Source organism: Choloepus didactylus, chromosome 18, assembly GCF_015220235.1.
Source record: "Choloepus didactylus isolate mChoDid1 chromosome 18, mChoDid1.pri, whole genome shotgun sequence".
In the NCBI taxonomy this organism is placed as follows: Eukaryota; Metazoa; Chordata; class Mammalia; order Pilosa; family Megalonychidae; genus Choloepus; species Choloepus didactylus.
In genome coordinates, this window is record NC_051324.1 from 50,509,297 (window position 1) to 50,526,341 (window position 17,045).

A 17,045-nucleotide genomic window follows, 5' to 3' on the forward strand; every position below is an offset into this window, starting at 1 on the left:
GTTACCTTTGGAGAATGCAAACTGGTAAATAAAAGGGAAGAATCAAGCGTTTATTCTGCCGTTCCTGTACGTAATATTCCTTGGGGTATCCAAATGTTAATCAGGGAAGTGTCTCTTTATAGAATTATATCAGCTAATAAATGACAAAGGAATAAGAGAATTGCAATATCATAATTTTGTCACCCTTAAAAAAATGATGAATGTAGGAAATTATACCAACTGCTGTTAACGTCACCAAAAGAGAGACAGCAAGACAATACGGGCCTTACAAGGATTGAACAGTAGGATGTGTTGTTAGTAGAAGTATCCTTTTAGGGACAGCCTCCATATTTGTATCACAGACACCAGCATCTGAAGAAGGGCTCCAAAGAGTAATTTCATTCATATAAATAAATGCACAAATAAAATTAATGTGTAAGAAATATGAGTGGACAGTGTATGGAAAAATATTTAAAAGGAACCTATCAGATGGTGATTTTTGTTGAGAAACCCCACTAGACTGGGCTCCATTAATTGAAAGGGTTTTGTTTGTTTTGGTCCCCTCTGCTACTCAAGTACCTATAAAAGTGTCTCTCACATAGTAAGGGCTGAATAAATATTTTTTGAATGAATGAATGAATGAAGATATTGGCATTTTGGAGGGTCAGTGAAGCAGACTTGCTTGTCAGTGAAAAAAACTGGGCTAGCATTTTTGCAAGTAAAAAATGGACAGGAACTCAGTAGTAGTCTCTGGTGTAGTCATGCAGTCTCCAATTTGCCACATTATCCACCAGACCCCATTGTCTTATCCAGGGCCTGCTCCACTCATCTGGGTTACCTGCTTGCTCGATTTGGATTTGGAATCTTTCTTGCAAAAGAAAAAGTGAGATGTGGCTGAGGTCCAGTTGCAAATAGGGGCAGAATTGGTGCACCCTCACTGAGTGGACGATATCTGTATTGTTGAGTGCACGTCTGAATTCCAAACATGCAAGCCGTGTTAATGGCACATTGAATAAACTGTGATAGCTGTTGTCACACATGAAGTATGAGTTGTGTTCTTGCTTTTATATACATTGAGTCCTCCAAACTTTAGTTTCCACCTTTTTGTTCCTTTCCTAGGACAGATTCATAGTGTTAGGTGATCTGCGTATGAAATAATAGGGCACCTCGCAGTGACTAATGGAGCCTGACTTCTATTGAAAAGTGACAAGACCATGTTGTGTGTCCTGCAGGTGTAGGTCAAATGCAATTATCTAGGAACCAAAGACAAAATCTTAAGGGAGCAACAATCACACTATATTTTTAATGCAGGAAAGTGTAACTTTATTTTGGTATAAAAATATATCAGGCTACAGAAACATCCTAGAAAAAAGAAGCTCAGGGAAATGATTTCACTGGATTGTCAGGTTACAGTAGCATCTGAACTGCTTAAGTACTCCAGACAATCTCCATCTTCTTAAGGAGTATTTCTTGCCTCCCAACAGACAGAAGGGAGGAATTTGGGGGAATTTATTAAGTTTGTGATGGGAAACTGTAATTAGACTCGCACCTGAAAGGAAGGGAGAGGTGAACCAGGGCAAGAGGTCAGATGGAGGCAAGAATATGGGCACAGAGTCAATGGGCCTCTAGTCTGCTTGTTGGATTTATTAGGCTCAATTCAGTTCCGTGGCATCAACGCTTCTCCATGTGTCCTTATGTTGAACACTACAAAAGGTCTGAATTGGTGAGAAAGGAGGTGGGTCCAGGGCAGGGAGCTCAGCAGCAGGAGGAGGAAGTGCAGCAGGTGGGGCGGGGGCAGGTGGAGATGACGCAGGTTGGGCGGTAGCAGGAGGTGTGGCAGCAGACTTGGCCACAGACTGGGCGCAGGCAGCAGCAGGGGCGGCAGCAGCAGGGATTACAGCAAGAAGGACGGCAGCAGCTGGAGATGCAGCAGCTGGGGCGGCAGCAGCTGGAACCACAGCAGCTGGATCCACAGCAAGAAGGGCGGCAGCAGCTGGATCCACAGCAGCTGGATCCACAGCAAGAAGGACGGCAGCAGCTGGAGACGCAGCAGCTGGGGCGACAGCAGCTGGAACCACAGCAGCTAGATCCACAGCAAGAAGGGCGGCAGCAGCTGGAGATGCAGCAGCTGGGGCGGCAGCAGATGGAACCACAGCAGCTAGAACCACAGCAAGAGGGACGGCAGCAGCTGGAAATGCAGCAGCTGGGACGGCAGCAGCTGGTTCCACAGCAGCTAGAACCACAGCAACTGGGGCGGCAGCAGCTGGACACGCAGCAGCTGGGGCGGCAGCAGGTGGTCCTGCAGCAGGTGGTCTGGCAGCAGCTGGGGCGGCAGCAGGTCTCCTCGCAGAGGCCTTGGCCACAGCCCTGGTCAGAGCAGACGGAGCCACAACAGGAGTTGACCATGGTGTCAGAGGGTGGAGGTTCTGATATTAGTAAGAGAGTGAGCTTAGTGAATCTGAAAGTCTCTTTGCTGCATGTCCTCTTTTATACTCAGCTGGGAGACTGTTGTGACACTGTCCTGGGCCATTTCCTAGTTTATTTTCCTAAAGAAATATTAGTCATTTAAAGAGATTATTGTGTTTTTCTAGTTAAATATTTCAAAATGAAGAAAAACATGATTTCCTTTTCCTGGTGTGTTAAGATTTTTCAATGTAGTCTTTTTCACAGAATTGCCTTTCCATTTCCTTGTTTGTCTGCTGTGTCTTCTGAAGGAGGCCTATCACTTGGATTCACCACTGGTTTTTTACTGGTGATCTAGTTATCTCTCTCTGATGCTATTTGGGGAATTACTCTCATGAAGCCAAGATCTCTTTTGATGTCGAAAGAGAAGCAGAATTATGGTACAGAAATAGAAATTAAAGAGATCATCTTTGTGGGTCACCTGTGTGCAATGAGGAAGACAGATCCTATTTCTGAGCCATGGATGCTCATTTAGGTAGTGGAATCTCTACACTGCTTCAAGGGGCATTATATATTACTTCCTGTACTCAGTTTGAAACTGTTATCAATGACTCATTGTTCTTAAATATTAAAAAGCATTTGGAACCACCTTGAAGGGGCTCTTATTAGCCAATGACAGTAATGGATTTTAACCCATTAAATAAAATAATAATCTGAGTCCATACTGAGACTAATTTCCTTTAGTCCCTTCTCATTTCCTTCTGTATATTTTTCAGTTTCTTTGTGATTTCCCTCACCTTTCGGTTATACTTTTACAAATTAAATATTTTTGCATTGTGTGTCCAAAACCATAGAATTTTTCATTTCTTTTTGTACCTTTGCATTTTAGGAACTGTAAGAAGTAAACAGTGGAGTTCACACTGGAAAATATAATATGATAGTAATGGCATTTATAATTACCCATATGGTTACCTTTACCAGAGGTCTTTATTTCTTTATACTGCTTCAATCTACTGTCCAGTATCCTTTCCTTTTAGTCTGAAGAACTCCCTTTAGCATCGCTTGCTACTGGTAAAGAACTCCGTCAGCTTTGGTTTATCTGGGAATGTTCTAATCTCTCCCTCATTTTTGAAAGATTCTCACTGGATATAAAATTCTTTGTTGGTAATTATTTTCTTTCAGGATTTGAAATATTTTGTTCCACTGCCGCCTTGTCTCCATGGTTTCTGATGAGGAATCAACATCTAATCTTATTGGGTCTCCCATGTACATAACACTTTGCTGTTCTCTAGATGCTTTCGGAACTCTCTCCTTGTCCTTGACATTCGGCAGTTTGACTACTATGTGTCTGGGTGTGGTAATCTTTGAGTTTATCCTGTTTGGGGTTCATGGGGATTCTTGAATTGTATATTAATGTTTTCACTAAATATGATTAGTTTTCTGCCATTATTGCTTTGAATATCCCTTCTTCTCCTATCTTTCTTCTTCTCTGGAACCCCCTTAATGCATATATTGATATGCTTGTTGGTGTCCCACAGGTCTCTTAGACTCTGTTCACTTTTTTCATTCTTTTCTTTCTGCTCCACAGCCTGAATCATTTCAATTTTCTTGTATTCTAGTTCACTGATTCTTTGGCAGCTCCAATCTGCTATTGAAACTCTCTAGGGAATTTTTCATTTCAGTTATTGTGGTATTCAATTCCACTATTTCTATCATGTTTCCTTTCAAGATTTTTGTCTCTATATTGAAATTCTCATATTGTTCATTCATCATTTTCCTGATATCCTCTAGTTCTTTCTCTATGTTTTCCTTTATGTCCTTGAGCATATTGCAGCTCATGTTTAAAAAGTCTTTGGTATGTCTCCTTTGTTGCTGGTTTCTGAATTTTTATCTTGTACCTTTGGATGGGCTATCATTTTCTGTTTCTTTGTTTGCCTTATAATATTTTGTTTCACACTGTACATTTTAATATTTTAAAGTGTTAACTCTGGGCTGTCTCTTTGTATTCAGCTAATGAAATGACTGAGATTTCCTTGAGTTCCAGGAGCTAACAAAAACAAGGAAACCAATGCAAAAAATACCTTTCACAGTCTTTGCAAATTGACTCTGCTTTGGCTGGTGTTCTCCTTTAGAGTTTAGCCCTCCTACCAAGAAGTTCAGCCCCAAGGTGATTGTGAAGTGCAGGGTCTGCTCCATCTTTTTTGAGCCTGTGTCGTTTCCTGGGTTTGTGTTTGCTCATGGCCTTAGGAATTCCCTTGTTTACAGAAATTGAATGCCCCCTTTACTCCCTTTGAAATAGACTTCCTCTCCCTCCTGGGTGCTTTACTGTAGGTCTTAAAGCAGGTAATCCTTTGCCCTAAGCCATTTTGACTTAATTGTTTCTTACACTGTTTTGGCTGCCAGCAAGCTGCTTCTACCTGCAGCTTTCTGGTTTCCTGATTAAGTCTTTCAGGCTGCCACCCAATAGGTTTTCACTGACATACAGGCAACCAGGATGCACATAAGTGCTATTCTGCTTCCTCTGGACAGGGTCAGGGACCCACAGTGGGAGCACAGGCTGGCTCCACAGCTCTTCAGGGAGGAGGTGGGAGACGGAACAGCAAGGGTGCCACAAGCTTCTCCTACTGCTTTTTTTTTTCCCAATTCAGTTTTATTGAGATATATCTGCGTACCCTACCATCATTCACAGTATACAATCAACTATTCACAGTACTGTCATATAGTTATGCATTCATCACCAAAATAAATTTTTGAATATTTTCATTACTCCAAAAAAAAAAAAAAAAAAAAAAATACAAGCAAAGAAGAACACACCAAACATCCCACCCCCATCCCTTATTATTCATTTAATTTTTGTTCCCATTTTTCTAATCATCTGTCCATACACTGAATAAAGAGAGTGGGAGCTACAAGATTTCCACAATCAAAGAGTCACACCATGTAAGCTACATAGTTATACAAACTGTTGCAGTTCAACAGTTTCAGGTATTTCCTTCTAGCTATTCCAAAACACTAAAAACTAAAAAAGGGAAATCTATATAATGCATAAGAATACACTCCAGAATGACCTCTTGACTCCATCTGAAGTCTCTCAGTCACTGAAACTTTATTTTATTTCATTTCTCTTTCCCCTTTTGGTCAAGAAGGCATTCTCAATCCTGTGATGCCATGTCCTGCATAGCCAGGGAGATTTACATCCCTGGGAGTCATGTGTCTCCTACTGTTTTTAATGGGTTTTTAAAGCTGAATTTTCTTGATTCAGCTCTCACTCTTTTACTGCAACCCTTTAACAGTTTCCCAGAGTTTTAAAGAAGATGACTCTGCCAGTTTTTGCTAGTTGTTCAAAGAACATGTGGAAGAATGGCATCCCAGAGTGTTTTAGCCTGCTGTCTTGGTCAGCCAAGGGCTCTATAATCATCTTAATAGAACTTGACACAAGAATATATCATCTATGTATTAGGTGAAAGTTTGAGGGGAACTGGATATCTGCCCACTTTGAAAATATTTCCCCAAGTATTATTCATTAATTTCTAAGGGGAAAAATGCTAACTTTACTGTGGAGAAACATCAGGACCCACCTTAACCAAGGGATCAAAGTTAGTATCATCAATAACAGTGTTGCTGAACCGAGTTCGCTGCCCGATGTGCATAAGAGCCAATCTATGCCACCAAAGTTTCAAAGAGAGAAGAAAGCTTTATTATAGTGCCCTGTGCAAGGACACAGGAGGCAAAAAGCCTCAGATCTGTCTCCCTGAGTCAAGAGGGTTTAGGGTTTTTATGGGATTTAGACAAAGGGAGGTGCAGATATTGATTGATTGGTTATGGTTAATTGGAAGTGTGTAAGTGTGGGTCTGAAGACTTATGAGTGCTGGGGTAAGCATTAGGTTCCAGCTTACAGCAGGGTTGTAAATCATTCAATTAACATATGACAACAAGTAAAGAGACTAAGCTAAACAAACGGACTGTAAGATCTGACAAAAAGCCGGTTGGGGCAAAATAGATTGTTACTGGTTACAGCAGTGTTGTACATAGTTCACTCTAACATTAGATAATAAGTAAAGAAATGGAAATAAGCTAAACAAGCAGGCTGTATGTGAGGGGCTGTAAATAAGAGAGAAGCATTTAGTTATAGCAATGTTATAAATCCCTCCATTAACATAAATTAAAATAATAAGTAAACCCACTATAGTCACCTGTTACAATATCTCACAAACTGGTTTTTCTTGACCACATTTTCAGTAGGACTGTGCTGGTTTGTATATATTATGTCCTCCAGAAAAAGCCATATTCTTTGATGCAATTTTGTGGGGCAGACATATTGATTAGGTTGGAATCTTTGAGTGTTTCCATGGAGATGTGATTCAATCAACTGGGCAAGACCTTTGATTGGATAACCTCTATGGAGGTGGTACCCCACCCATTCAGGGTGGGTCTTTATTAAATCACTGGAGTACTTTAAAAAGAGCAACTGAGAGTGACATTTAGAAGAGGATCTGCAGCTGAGAGAGGACAAAACACCCCAACAACAACATTTTGGAGAATGCCATTTTGAAATGCAACTTGGGAGCAAGCTGATGCCAGCCACGTGCCTCCCCAGCTAACAGAGGTTTTCCAGACACCATTGGCCATCCTCCAGTGAAGGTACCCGATTATTGATCTCTTACTTTGGACCCTTTATGGCCTTAAGACTGTAACTGTGTAACCAAATAAACCCCCTTTTTAAAAGCCAATCCATTTCTGGTATTTTGCATAACAGGCAGCATTAGCAAACCAGAACAGATTTTGGTACCAGAGAAGTGGGGTGCAACTGAGTTTGCAAATACCTGATATGTTGAAATGGCTTTCTAAATGGATAAGGGGAAGATTGTGGAAGAATTTTGAGGAGCTTGACAGAAAAGGCTTAGACTGCTTTGAAGAGACTGTTTGTGAAAATATGGACTCTAAAGATACTTCTGATGAGGCCTTGAGCAGAAATGATGAATTTGTCATTGCAAACTGGAAGAATGGTGATCTTTGTTTTAAAGTGGCAGAGAATTTGGCAAAATTGTGTCCTGCTGTCAGAGGGAAGGCAGAATTTGAAAATGACAAGCTGGGATACTTAGTTGAAGAGATTTCGACACTAAATATCGAAAGTATGGCCTGGCTTCTCTTTGCAGCTTATAGTAAAATGCAAGTGGAGAGACATAAACTTAGAACTAAACTCTTGGGTACAAAGAAACCAGAAATTGATGGTCTGGAAAACTCTGGGATTCCAGAAAGTGAGATCCCAGAAGCTACAGCCCCATGTGAGTACTTAACCAAACATGGAACCCAGCCACCATTTCAGTACAAGCCAGGATTGCAGATGGAGTTATCCAGAAAGGATTTGTGTAAAGTCATATTGTCAGATGATTTTGACCCCTGTGTGCTTCATGCCAAGCCAACAAGAGTTTTGAGAGAACTGTATAGCCGGAGCCATGGCCCTGGTCTGGACTGGAGGGGACACAGGAACAAATTAAAGGAAAAATGTCTTCAAAGACAGAGCCATGGAGATTGAGGTCTGGAGTCAAGAGATCCCGGGCTGGGAGAGTGGAGCAGCCCGTGCATGTGGAAGAGGTGAGTTTGCCCCGGAGGTCAAGGGTGGTCCAGATGCTCAGGAAGAGTGCTGCCACCCCAGGCCTCAGAGAGGATGGAACAGTTAATTCCCTGGGGATTGGGGAGAGCCTGGCCACCACCCCACTGTTCAGAGAAGGGAGAGCCTTTGCCCTGGAAAGACAGAGTTCAGGTGGCACCCCGATATTTGAGGAGGGTGAGGCCGAGAAGAAGGTGCTCTCCCCAGTGAGTGGCTATGTTGGAGTTCTCAACCCAGTGTTTGGAAAGGAAAGGGCTGCTGCGTAGGCCCTTGGAAAGGGTTGGACTACCACTTTTTCAAGCCCCAAGGATAAACCGTTGTTCTAAAAATGACTCTCAGACTTTGAAATCTAATGGCGTTTGCCCTGCAGGTTTTAGGAATTGTTTTGGTCCCTTAAACCCCATTTTCCTTTCAGTTTCTCCTTATGGCAATGGGAATGTTTATCCTATGACTGTCCCTCCTTTGTCTATTGGAAGCAGATAACTTGTTCTGAGTTTCACCGGTCCAGAGCCAGAGGGGAGTTTTGCTTTTGGACAGACCACACCTGTGACTTATTTTGATGAGATCTTATACTTACCTATTGTTACCAAAATGATTTACGTTTTTGTGTTATTGTGATGGGATGAGTGTATATTGTATATGAAAGATCATGTCATTTTGGGCTCCAGGGGTGGAATGTGCTGGTTTGGATGTATTATGTCCCCCAAAACTCCATGTTCTTTGATGCAATCTTGTGTGGGCAGGTGTATTAGTGTTGATTAATTGGATTTCTTTGATTGAGTGTTTCCATGGAGGTGTAATTCAATGAACTGTGAGTGAAACGTTTGATTGGATAATTTCCATGGAGGTGTTACCCCACCCATTAAGGGTGGATGTTAATTGGATCACTGGCATTGTATAAAGGAGTTCACAGACAAGGACCTCAGAGCAACTAAGAGTGACATTTTGGAGGAGCTGCAGCTAAGAGAGGACAAAATGCCCCAAGAGCAACATTTTGGAGAATGCCATTTTGAAATGTAACCTGGGAGCAAACAGACACCAGCCACAAGTCTTCCAAGCTAACAGAGGTTTTCTGGACACCAGTGGCCATCCTTCAGTGAAGGTACTCCCTTACCTTGGACACTTTATGGCCTTAAGACTATAACATTGTAACCAAATAAACCCCCTTTATAAAAGCCAACCCATTTCTGGTATTTTGCATAATGGCAGCATTAGCAAACCAGATCACCATGCAATGGAATATTATTCAGCTGTAAAAAGGAATGAAGTTTGGTTACATTCTATAACATGGAGAATACTTGAAAACATTATTTTGATTGAAATAAGCCAGTCACAAAAGGACAAATATTATATGATTTTACTTACATGAAATACCTAAAGTAAGCAAATTCATGGAAACAGAAAGTAGATTACAGGTTACCAGGGGCTAAGGAGGCTGGGAGGAGGAATGGGGAGTGATTGCTTAATGGGTGCAGAGTTTTGTTTGGGGCGATAAAAAGTTTTGCTAATGGATGGCAGTGATGATGCAATATTGTGAATGTAATTAGTTCCACTGAATTGTACACTTGAAAGTGATTAATGGGGAAATTTTGAGTTGAATAGATGTTACTAAAATAAAACATTCAAAAATAATATATATACATATGTATGTGTGTGTATAGATATATATATATACACACATATATATAAGAGAGAGAGAAAGGGCAGTTGAAACAAGGAGAATAAAATAGAAAGTTTCCAATATTGGACTGAAAAGCGCTACAATGGAAGAACATGAGGAAATGGCACAAAAACAATATTTGAGAATATTTACCTATGAACCTTTTATATTGAAGTCATAACAGAGCCTCACATATAAAAAAAATGCTCTATAGGACAATTGACAACATTTGGATATGGAATGTATACTGTATAATAGTATTGCATCAGTCTTTAATTTAATTGATATCTGTCCTTTGGTTATACAAGAAAATGTCCTTACTCCCTATGACCCGGAACACCACATACAGTCCCATGGCATTAAAGAGCTGAGACCAGCTGAAGGTGCCACCAATTCTCACCTACGATCTCAGACCCAACAGGAGTACTGTACCCTTAGTGGAATGGAGAAATAACTCTCTTATACCATTTTAATTATTTTCTGTTTCTTATTATTATTATACATGTAGCAGAATTTATAAAAGTTGAGGACATATATAGTTCATTACCAGCATATTACTTATTATCCCCAGATTCTTAGGATACATATTTAGTACCCAATCTTCTAAGTGTTTCTTCTACTCTCACTAGCATGAATTATCAGAAGTATTTGTTGCCTTTTTTCCCAGGATAGATTTCATAGGAATCTGGGGATATTCTGGGTATAACCTATCAACAAAAGTAATCCATTAATTGGTTTCTTATCAACCCCACATTTGATTAACAAAGTGCTTCAAGATCATGCTGTCAAATGCACATTTCAGAAAAGTCATTGAGACAGGAAAATATTAAAATTTGAATATTTTCTTTTCTTTATGCTTTCCCCTAACTTCTCAGGAAGGTTGATATTTCCCAAAAAGTGTTTTCTTATTGATGAACAGAGATGAAATTAGAGAAGTTGAGAGTGTGATAAATTGAGTTACACAAGAGAGAAAGATGGATGAACCCTAAGGAGGATCCTCTGGTTTTCCAAGAAGGGGAGAAAAGAGACAAAGGCAGAGCAAGACAGAGATGCAGGGAGGGAGGGGAAAAAGGGGGAAAAGAAGAATGGAGGAACGAAGCAACTGAGAGAGGAATGGAAATGTAGGGAAAGATATTTTGAAAATATTAAAGTACAATTTTGTATAAGAAGTAACCCTTATCCTCCATACCTCTCTAAAACTTAAAGAAAAATCTTTATTGTTCTTTAACACTTTAGAGATAGCTGTGTATTGTTATTTCTGTTTTTTTTTAATGCCACTAAACATTGAGATTTTCCTGAAAGTGAGAGCAAGAATTGGAAAGTCTGTTTAAATTGTGTTTTGAATTTAATTTCCCAGAAATGAGGAGAATCACTACAAAGCAACAGACACAAAAAGATCGTATTTCTAGGCCAAAAAAAGTGGAGCTTTATTCAGAAATAGCAGCAATAAGGTACAGAAGCATTGCTGTAAAAGGAAATACAGGATGGCACCAACAGACTGTCAGTTTTGAAGGAGTGAATTTGGTGTCCCTACAGGTCCTGCAGGTTATTTCCATATTTGAGGCAGGATGACCTGGCTCCTAGAAATCAGAAGACAGTGTACAGAATTGGATGATTCTATTAATTTCTTACTACAAATAACCACCTAAGTTAATACTTGGGGTTCACATGGGGAAAAGGGTCGACAAAGGAGAGCGTTTGACCTGAGGCCAGAGTGTTGACACAGTTGGTGGGAATGGCCTCTTCTAAGTCATCTATGAGGTGCACAAAGGTCTGCTTCTGTGAGGAATAAGATGAAGGAGCAGGAATGGGTCCAGGGCAGGGGGCTCAGCAGCAGGAGGAGCCACAGCAGGTGGGGCGGGGGCAGGTGGAGATGACGCAGGTTGGGCGGTAGCAGGAGGTGTGGCAGCAGACTTGGCCACAGACTGGGCGCAGGCAGCAGCAGGGGCGGCAGCAGCAGGGATTACAGCAAGAAGGACGGCAGCAGCTGGAGATGCAGCAGCTGGGGCGGCAGCAGCTGGAACCACAGCAGCTGGAGCCACAGCAAGAGGGGCGGCAGCAGCTGGAGACGCAGCAGCTGGGGCGACAGCAGCTGGAGACGCAGCAGCTGGGGCGGCAGCAGCTGGAACCACAGCAGCTGGATCCACAGCAAGAGGGGCGGCAGCAGCTGGACACGCAGCAGCTGGGGCGGCAGCAGGTGGTCCTGCAGCAGGTGGTCTGGCAGCAGCTGGGGCGGCAGCAGCTCTCCTCGCAGAGGCCTTGGCCACAGCCCTGGTCAGAGCAGACGGAGCCACAACAGGAGTTGACCATGGTGTCAGAAGATGGAGGTTCTGGGTGAGTTTCCAGGAGAGTGGGGTCCTCGAGTTTGGAAGACTCCTTGACCCATATCCCCTTTTATACCCTGCGGTGGAGCTGCTATCGGCATGTCAAGCATTATTTCCTTGTTATTATTTATCCTACTGGAAAATTTAATTATTTAATTACATGATTGTGTTTTCCTGGTTACATACTCCAAAATGGAGAAAATAACCTATTTTCTTTTCCTTATGTGCTCCTGTGTTTCTAATTAAAATACTTCTCACATTTCCTTCTTGGTGGGTGTCACCTTAATCATTGACCTATGCAGTGTCTTCCTCAAAGCATTCATCACATGACTTTCTGATACTTTGTTTTTGAACGTGACATTCCTTGAAAATCCTGGAAAATGGATCTCATACTGCTAAGATATCTTTAGTTGTTACAGATGAGTGGAGAATGTTCTGGTCAGGTGGAATGCTGCTAAGGAAACAGAAGGAAAGTCCCCTTTTGTGGAAGGATGTCCCACCTGTAATGAGGGTGTCTGTGATCCTTTGTGGGCATCTTGGATGGTCAGGGGCATAGTGGAACCCCAAGGAAATTCCAAACTCTGTGTCAGATCTTACTCCACAGTCTCAAGCTGAAGCACTTAGCAATGATGCACTGCTTTTAAATAGCAAAAGCATATTTTTGCTTTAAGAATACCTTCCAATCAAGATTTATCTCTTGATTGTGAAACTTGCACAATGGATTTTTCATTACAGAAGTTTTCATTCTATGTAAACATATTTAGAATTATTAAGCCTTTCAATAACGTGTGTAAGACATTCTTTTGGGTGTAATAGATGAGCTCTCTTCCCTTTCCTATAGGTACTTGAATAAGAATTTGGCAACAATGAAAAGAATTGCAATTGTTTTAATTAAATAATTAAAATCAAAATATATAGTGTGTGGTTAAGTCTCACATACCCTTAAAGGTAAGGAAATACTAACAGCTATCATTTGTGAAGCTTTCACTTAATTACCAGGCATTATACTGAAAATGTTATATTTATTTTATTTCTCATCTTAAACTCAGCACTATGGAATAGTGTATATTCTTATTAGTCTTTTAGCGGAAGGGACAACAGAAGCATAGGTTAAAGACAAACAAACTCGTTGAAGATTAAGCAGTCAGAAAGTAAGCTCAGTATTTATCTTGGTGTAGCCAAGGAAGGGGTGAAGAGTAAAATTTGCAAGCCTTTGCCGAAAACTTACAAGTCCTTGTATCTTCCTGGAACATTCCTTCTTTCTTGTCAACTCACCAAACTCCTCCTCATCCATCAAGATCCATCTGCAGTGATTCGTCCCCAATATCTTTCCTGGCAAACTACCCCATTCATATATATGTCTTCTTGCACTGTGCTCCGAATGGATCAAACTCTACTGTACTGTAGTTTGCTTTCAGTCTTTTCCCCAGCTGCAATGTAAATATCCTGAGGGCATGGGCTGTGACATATTTATTCTTGTTTCTATGGTAATCAGTACAGGGCTGGTACAGAGGACACTTGTGACAGATTTGTTGAGTGAATGAACATTTTGTTGACAATGGTGCATGCAATGAATTATACTTTTGAATGTGATTAAGAGGGGAAATTTTAGGTTGTATATATGTTACTAGAATAAAATTTTTTTAAAAAACAACATAGGACTGTACAAGGAACCCTAATATAAAGTATGGACTGTATTTAATAGTACAATTGTAATGTTATTTTTTGTCGATTGCAACAAATGTACCACACTAATGCAAGGTGCTAATATTGGGTAGGGAGCGGGGGTGAGATATGGGAACTCTGTATCTTCTTCATGATCTTTCTGTAAACCTACAACTGCTCTGAAAAAACCCACCAACATATCTTTTGGACCGATGGAGAGAAGAGAGATAATCATTTCAAGCAAAGGGATTGTGGTGTTTTGTTAATGATGAGGTCTCTATTGTAGGTCACTGGGCTCAACCCCGTGGGGACCCTCAGAGAAACCACAGGGACCTGCCTCAGGCTGGAAGCATTTAGCCACCGTGATCCTGTGCCTGGAAAATCCTAGCGCATCAACTGAGTGTTAGAGCTACAAGTGAGGTCAGATAAAAGACTATGTTAAAAATTGGTAGGTTTCTTATACATTAGCAAAAACCCTCCATAAAGTATAAGGGGAAAAAAATGTACTTGCAATTTTCAACAATAAGTATGAAACATATGTAAATAAATCTGCCAGAAATTCACTAGGCCTTTATGGAGGAAAGCATTCACTTTTCTGGAAGGACATAAAATAATACTTGAACAAAAGTCAGAGCAAGAAGTGCACTACTAAAGTTGGTTTTGTGAGTAAATACATACATAGGGTACAAATAGATTTAATAAGAATGCATTTCCATTTGTAACAATGGGTCTAAGGACTAATGAAGGGAAACTTTTCGTCATGTTCGTTTGTATTGCTTGAAGTTTTAAAAGCTTGTATTTGTGTATAAATTATATAAAACCCTTTGAAAAGACCCTTTGAAAAGAATAAATGTAGTACATAAAATTCACAGTTTTCTCTATAGATTGTATGTTTCTATGTGCTATTATGTTTATATTCCTGTTTACCATGCACTGGAAGATTAAAAATAGGATTCAGCCAATGATTCCAGCTGTCTCAAATTAGTGATTGTGAATTCCATTTTTTTTTTTTTTGGCAGGTTGTCTTCCCCAGGATGCAGACTCTGGGATAGAGATTAGTGAGCAAGAGGTTTATTGAGAAGTCCTTTTGGGAATGACACTGTGGAAAGAAAGGAAGGAAATAGGATTGGGCTCTGGGAGAATCAAGCTGTGATGTGTTTCAGTGGACATCTCAGCTGACTTTGCAGGGAGTTCTGAAGATGGTGTCTGGCCATGAACCTACAGAATAGGTTCTGCCAAAGTTCGATGGCACTTAAGACCAGAAAATGAAGCAGGCCACTCCATAGAGCAAAATAGTAACAGTTTATTAGGAAACTTACATATTGGGAAGCTGGTCCTGGGACACTGCAGGGGGTTCAGAGTAGCGCTTTGTGCTGCCTAGTGGGTCAGAGGGAGTTACATAGGGTAAGAACGAGGAAGGTGCGGGGCCAAGTTGGGATTTGCAAGATTGTAAACATTTTTCTTTGCAGTTACTGATATGTAGCAGGAGTCGTTCTAGTACAGATAGCTAATGTGCTTAGGAATGTGCCTGTGCACTTTAAGATGTATCTACTTGGGGAGCAGGTGTCTTTTCTAGGAATTTATGGCTTCTCTGGTTTATGGCCTCACAGATGGTATGACCCGACTGGGGAGAGGAATGTGGGTCTTCATCTTTCTATCCTAGAAAGATGGAAAAGGCATGACCTAGGACAAAAAAAAGATCACAGTCTCCACCAATATCTGTGGACATTCATCAGACCTGTTCATTCATTTATAACACCTGCCTGCCTTCTATGTGGCAATGTCCCCTGCCACTGATGCTCTAACCACCAGAATGAAGCAGAGACATTGCACATGTGGAAAAAGGATGGCCCCTGAGTCATTGGATGTGACTGAGTAGAAAACACATAGGCTTTGCTAAGCTATCTATTGGTAGCTTTCATTGGTTTAAAAAAAAAAATCTGAAAGACAGTGTTTTTAAAAGATTGTGGGTTGTGTTCAATGTTTCCAAAGAGTTTCTCCTACTATTTTATTCATGGATACTCCATGGCTCCTATGTCACCCCTTTTGCCTAAAGACTAGAAAAGGATTAACAATTTGCCTACAACTAAAAAGACTTGTTAAAGAAAACTAAGTAGTGGCAAATGTCAATTGACTTTAATCTGAAGATTGACAGTTGTAAAAAGAACACTCAGGACCCAAATACAGAACCTTAAAGAAAAAAAAAAAGGAGTAACAATTGCATTCAGTTTTCAGTGGCTGAAAATAGATGTTTATTTTGTTATGTTGAGAGAACAAGGTACAGCAAAATCATAGAAAAAGAGTACAAGGGAGATGCCTAATTGGACTGTCATGAGAGGGGTAACAACTGTGGCCCACAAGTGATGGAGACAATCTTCATTCTTTAACCGTGGTGACTTCATGTTTTAAAGACACAGGAGAGATGTTGGGGAAATTTGTTAATTTATTAGCAGATTCTGAATATATTCCTTCGGTGGGAGGGAATTTCATCTGAGGCTTGACTGGGGACACAGAATTAGTAAGACCGGGCTTAGTTTATGGGAAACAGGAGCCCAGTTCTATTGAGCACTCCACATTTAGTAAAAAGAGGTTTCTACATTACGGGAAGGAAAGCAGCAAGGAAGCTGATGTTCAAAGCGGAGACTCAGCAGCAGGAGGAGGGAGAAGTGCAGCAGGTGGGGCGGGGGCAGGTGGAGATGACGCAGGTTGGGCGGTAGCAGGAGGTGTGGCAGCAGACTTGGCCACAGACTGGGCGCAGGCAGCAGCAGGGGCGGCAGCAGCAGGGATTACAGCAAGAAGGACGGCAGCAGCTGGAGATGCAGCAGCTGGGGCGGCAGCAGCTGGAACCACAGCAGCTGGAGCCACAGCAAGAGGGGCGGCAGCAGCTGGAGATGCAGCATCTGGGGCGGCAGCAGCTGGAACCACAGCAGCTGGATCCACAGCAAGAGGGGCGGCAGCAGGTGGAGATGCAACAGCTGGGGCGGCAGCAGCTGGACACACAGCAGGAGGGGCGGCAGCAGCTGGACACACAGCAGCTGGGGCGGCAGCAGGTGGTCCTGCAGCAGGTGGTCTGGCAGCAGCTGGGGCGGCAGCAGGTCTCCTCGCAGAGGCCTTGGCCACAGCCCTGGTCAGAGCAGACGGAGCCACAACAGGAGTTGACCATGGTGTCAGAGGGTGGAGGTTCTGGGTGAGTTTCCAGTAGAGTGAGTGTTATGAGTTTGATGTCCCCTTGTCCTCTGTGGCTTTTTATACCTAACTGAGAGCTGTTATGACCATGTGCAGGACACTTCTTGTTGTTGTTTATCTTTATCTGTAGGACAATCAGTTTTAGTAAATTAGATAATTATGTTTATCTGTTAATTATTCCTAAATATAGAAATGGCACCATTTATTTTTTCCTGTT

The 17,045-nt window shown here is 41.5% G+C and overlaps 2 protein-coding genes across 6 annotated transcripts; both read right to left on the reverse strand.

Moving 5' to 3' along the window:
* Positions 1–1,734: 1,734 nt before the first annotated feature.
* On the reverse strand, positions 1,735–2,385 carry LOC119513092 (keratin-associated protein 4-8-like). Of its 4 annotated transcripts, none has more exons than XM_037807969.1 (2): positions 2,249–2,385; positions 1,735–2,167 (listed from the first exon to the last, which is right to left on the reverse strand). In XM_037807969.1, the coding sequence occupies exons 1-2, from the start codon at positions 2,383–2,385 to the stop codon at positions 1,735–1,737; spliced, it is 570 nt and encodes a 189-aa protein (XP_037663897.1). The 4 variants fall into 4 exon arrangements, with proteins under 4 accessions (XP_037663897.1, XP_037663898.1, XP_037663899.1 ...); XM_037807970.1 differs by having other exon boundaries at positions 1,735–1,991; positions 2,082–2,385; XM_037807971.1 differs by having other exon boundaries at positions 1,735–1,904; positions 2,070–2,385.
* A 9,095-nt stretch (positions 2,386–11,480) lies between these two features.
* On the reverse strand, positions 11,481–16,805 carry LOC119513090 (keratin-associated protein 4-8-like). Of its 2 annotated transcripts, none has more exons than XM_037807966.1 (2): positions 16,316–16,805; positions 11,481–11,911 (listed from the first exon to the last, which is right to left on the reverse strand). In XM_037807966.1, the coding sequence occupies exons 1-2, from the start codon at positions 16,803–16,805 to the stop codon at positions 11,481–11,483; spliced, it is 921 nt and encodes a 306-aa protein (XP_037663894.1). The 2 variants fall into 2 exon arrangements, with proteins under 2 accessions (XP_037663894.1, XP_037663895.1); XM_037807967.1 differs by lacking the exon at positions 11,481–11,911 and having other exon boundaries at positions 16,287–16,519; positions 16,610–16,805.
* Between the last annotated feature and the right edge of the window lie 240 nt (positions 16,806–17,045).

Coding starts and splice junctions, on each gene's coding strand:
- LOC119513090 (XM_037807966.1), bottom strand. CDS start 16,805: ATGGTCAACTCCTGTTGTGGCTCCGTCTGCTCTGACCAGGGCTGTGGC. Junction 11,912..16,315: donor CACCTGCCCCCGCCCCACCT/GCTGCACTTCTC, acceptor GCTGTGGCCAAG/GCCTCTGCGAGGAGAGCTGC.
- LOC119513092 (XM_037807968.1), bottom strand. CDS start 2,385: ATGGTCAACTCCTGTTGTGGCTCCGTCTGCTCTGACCAGGGCTGTGGC.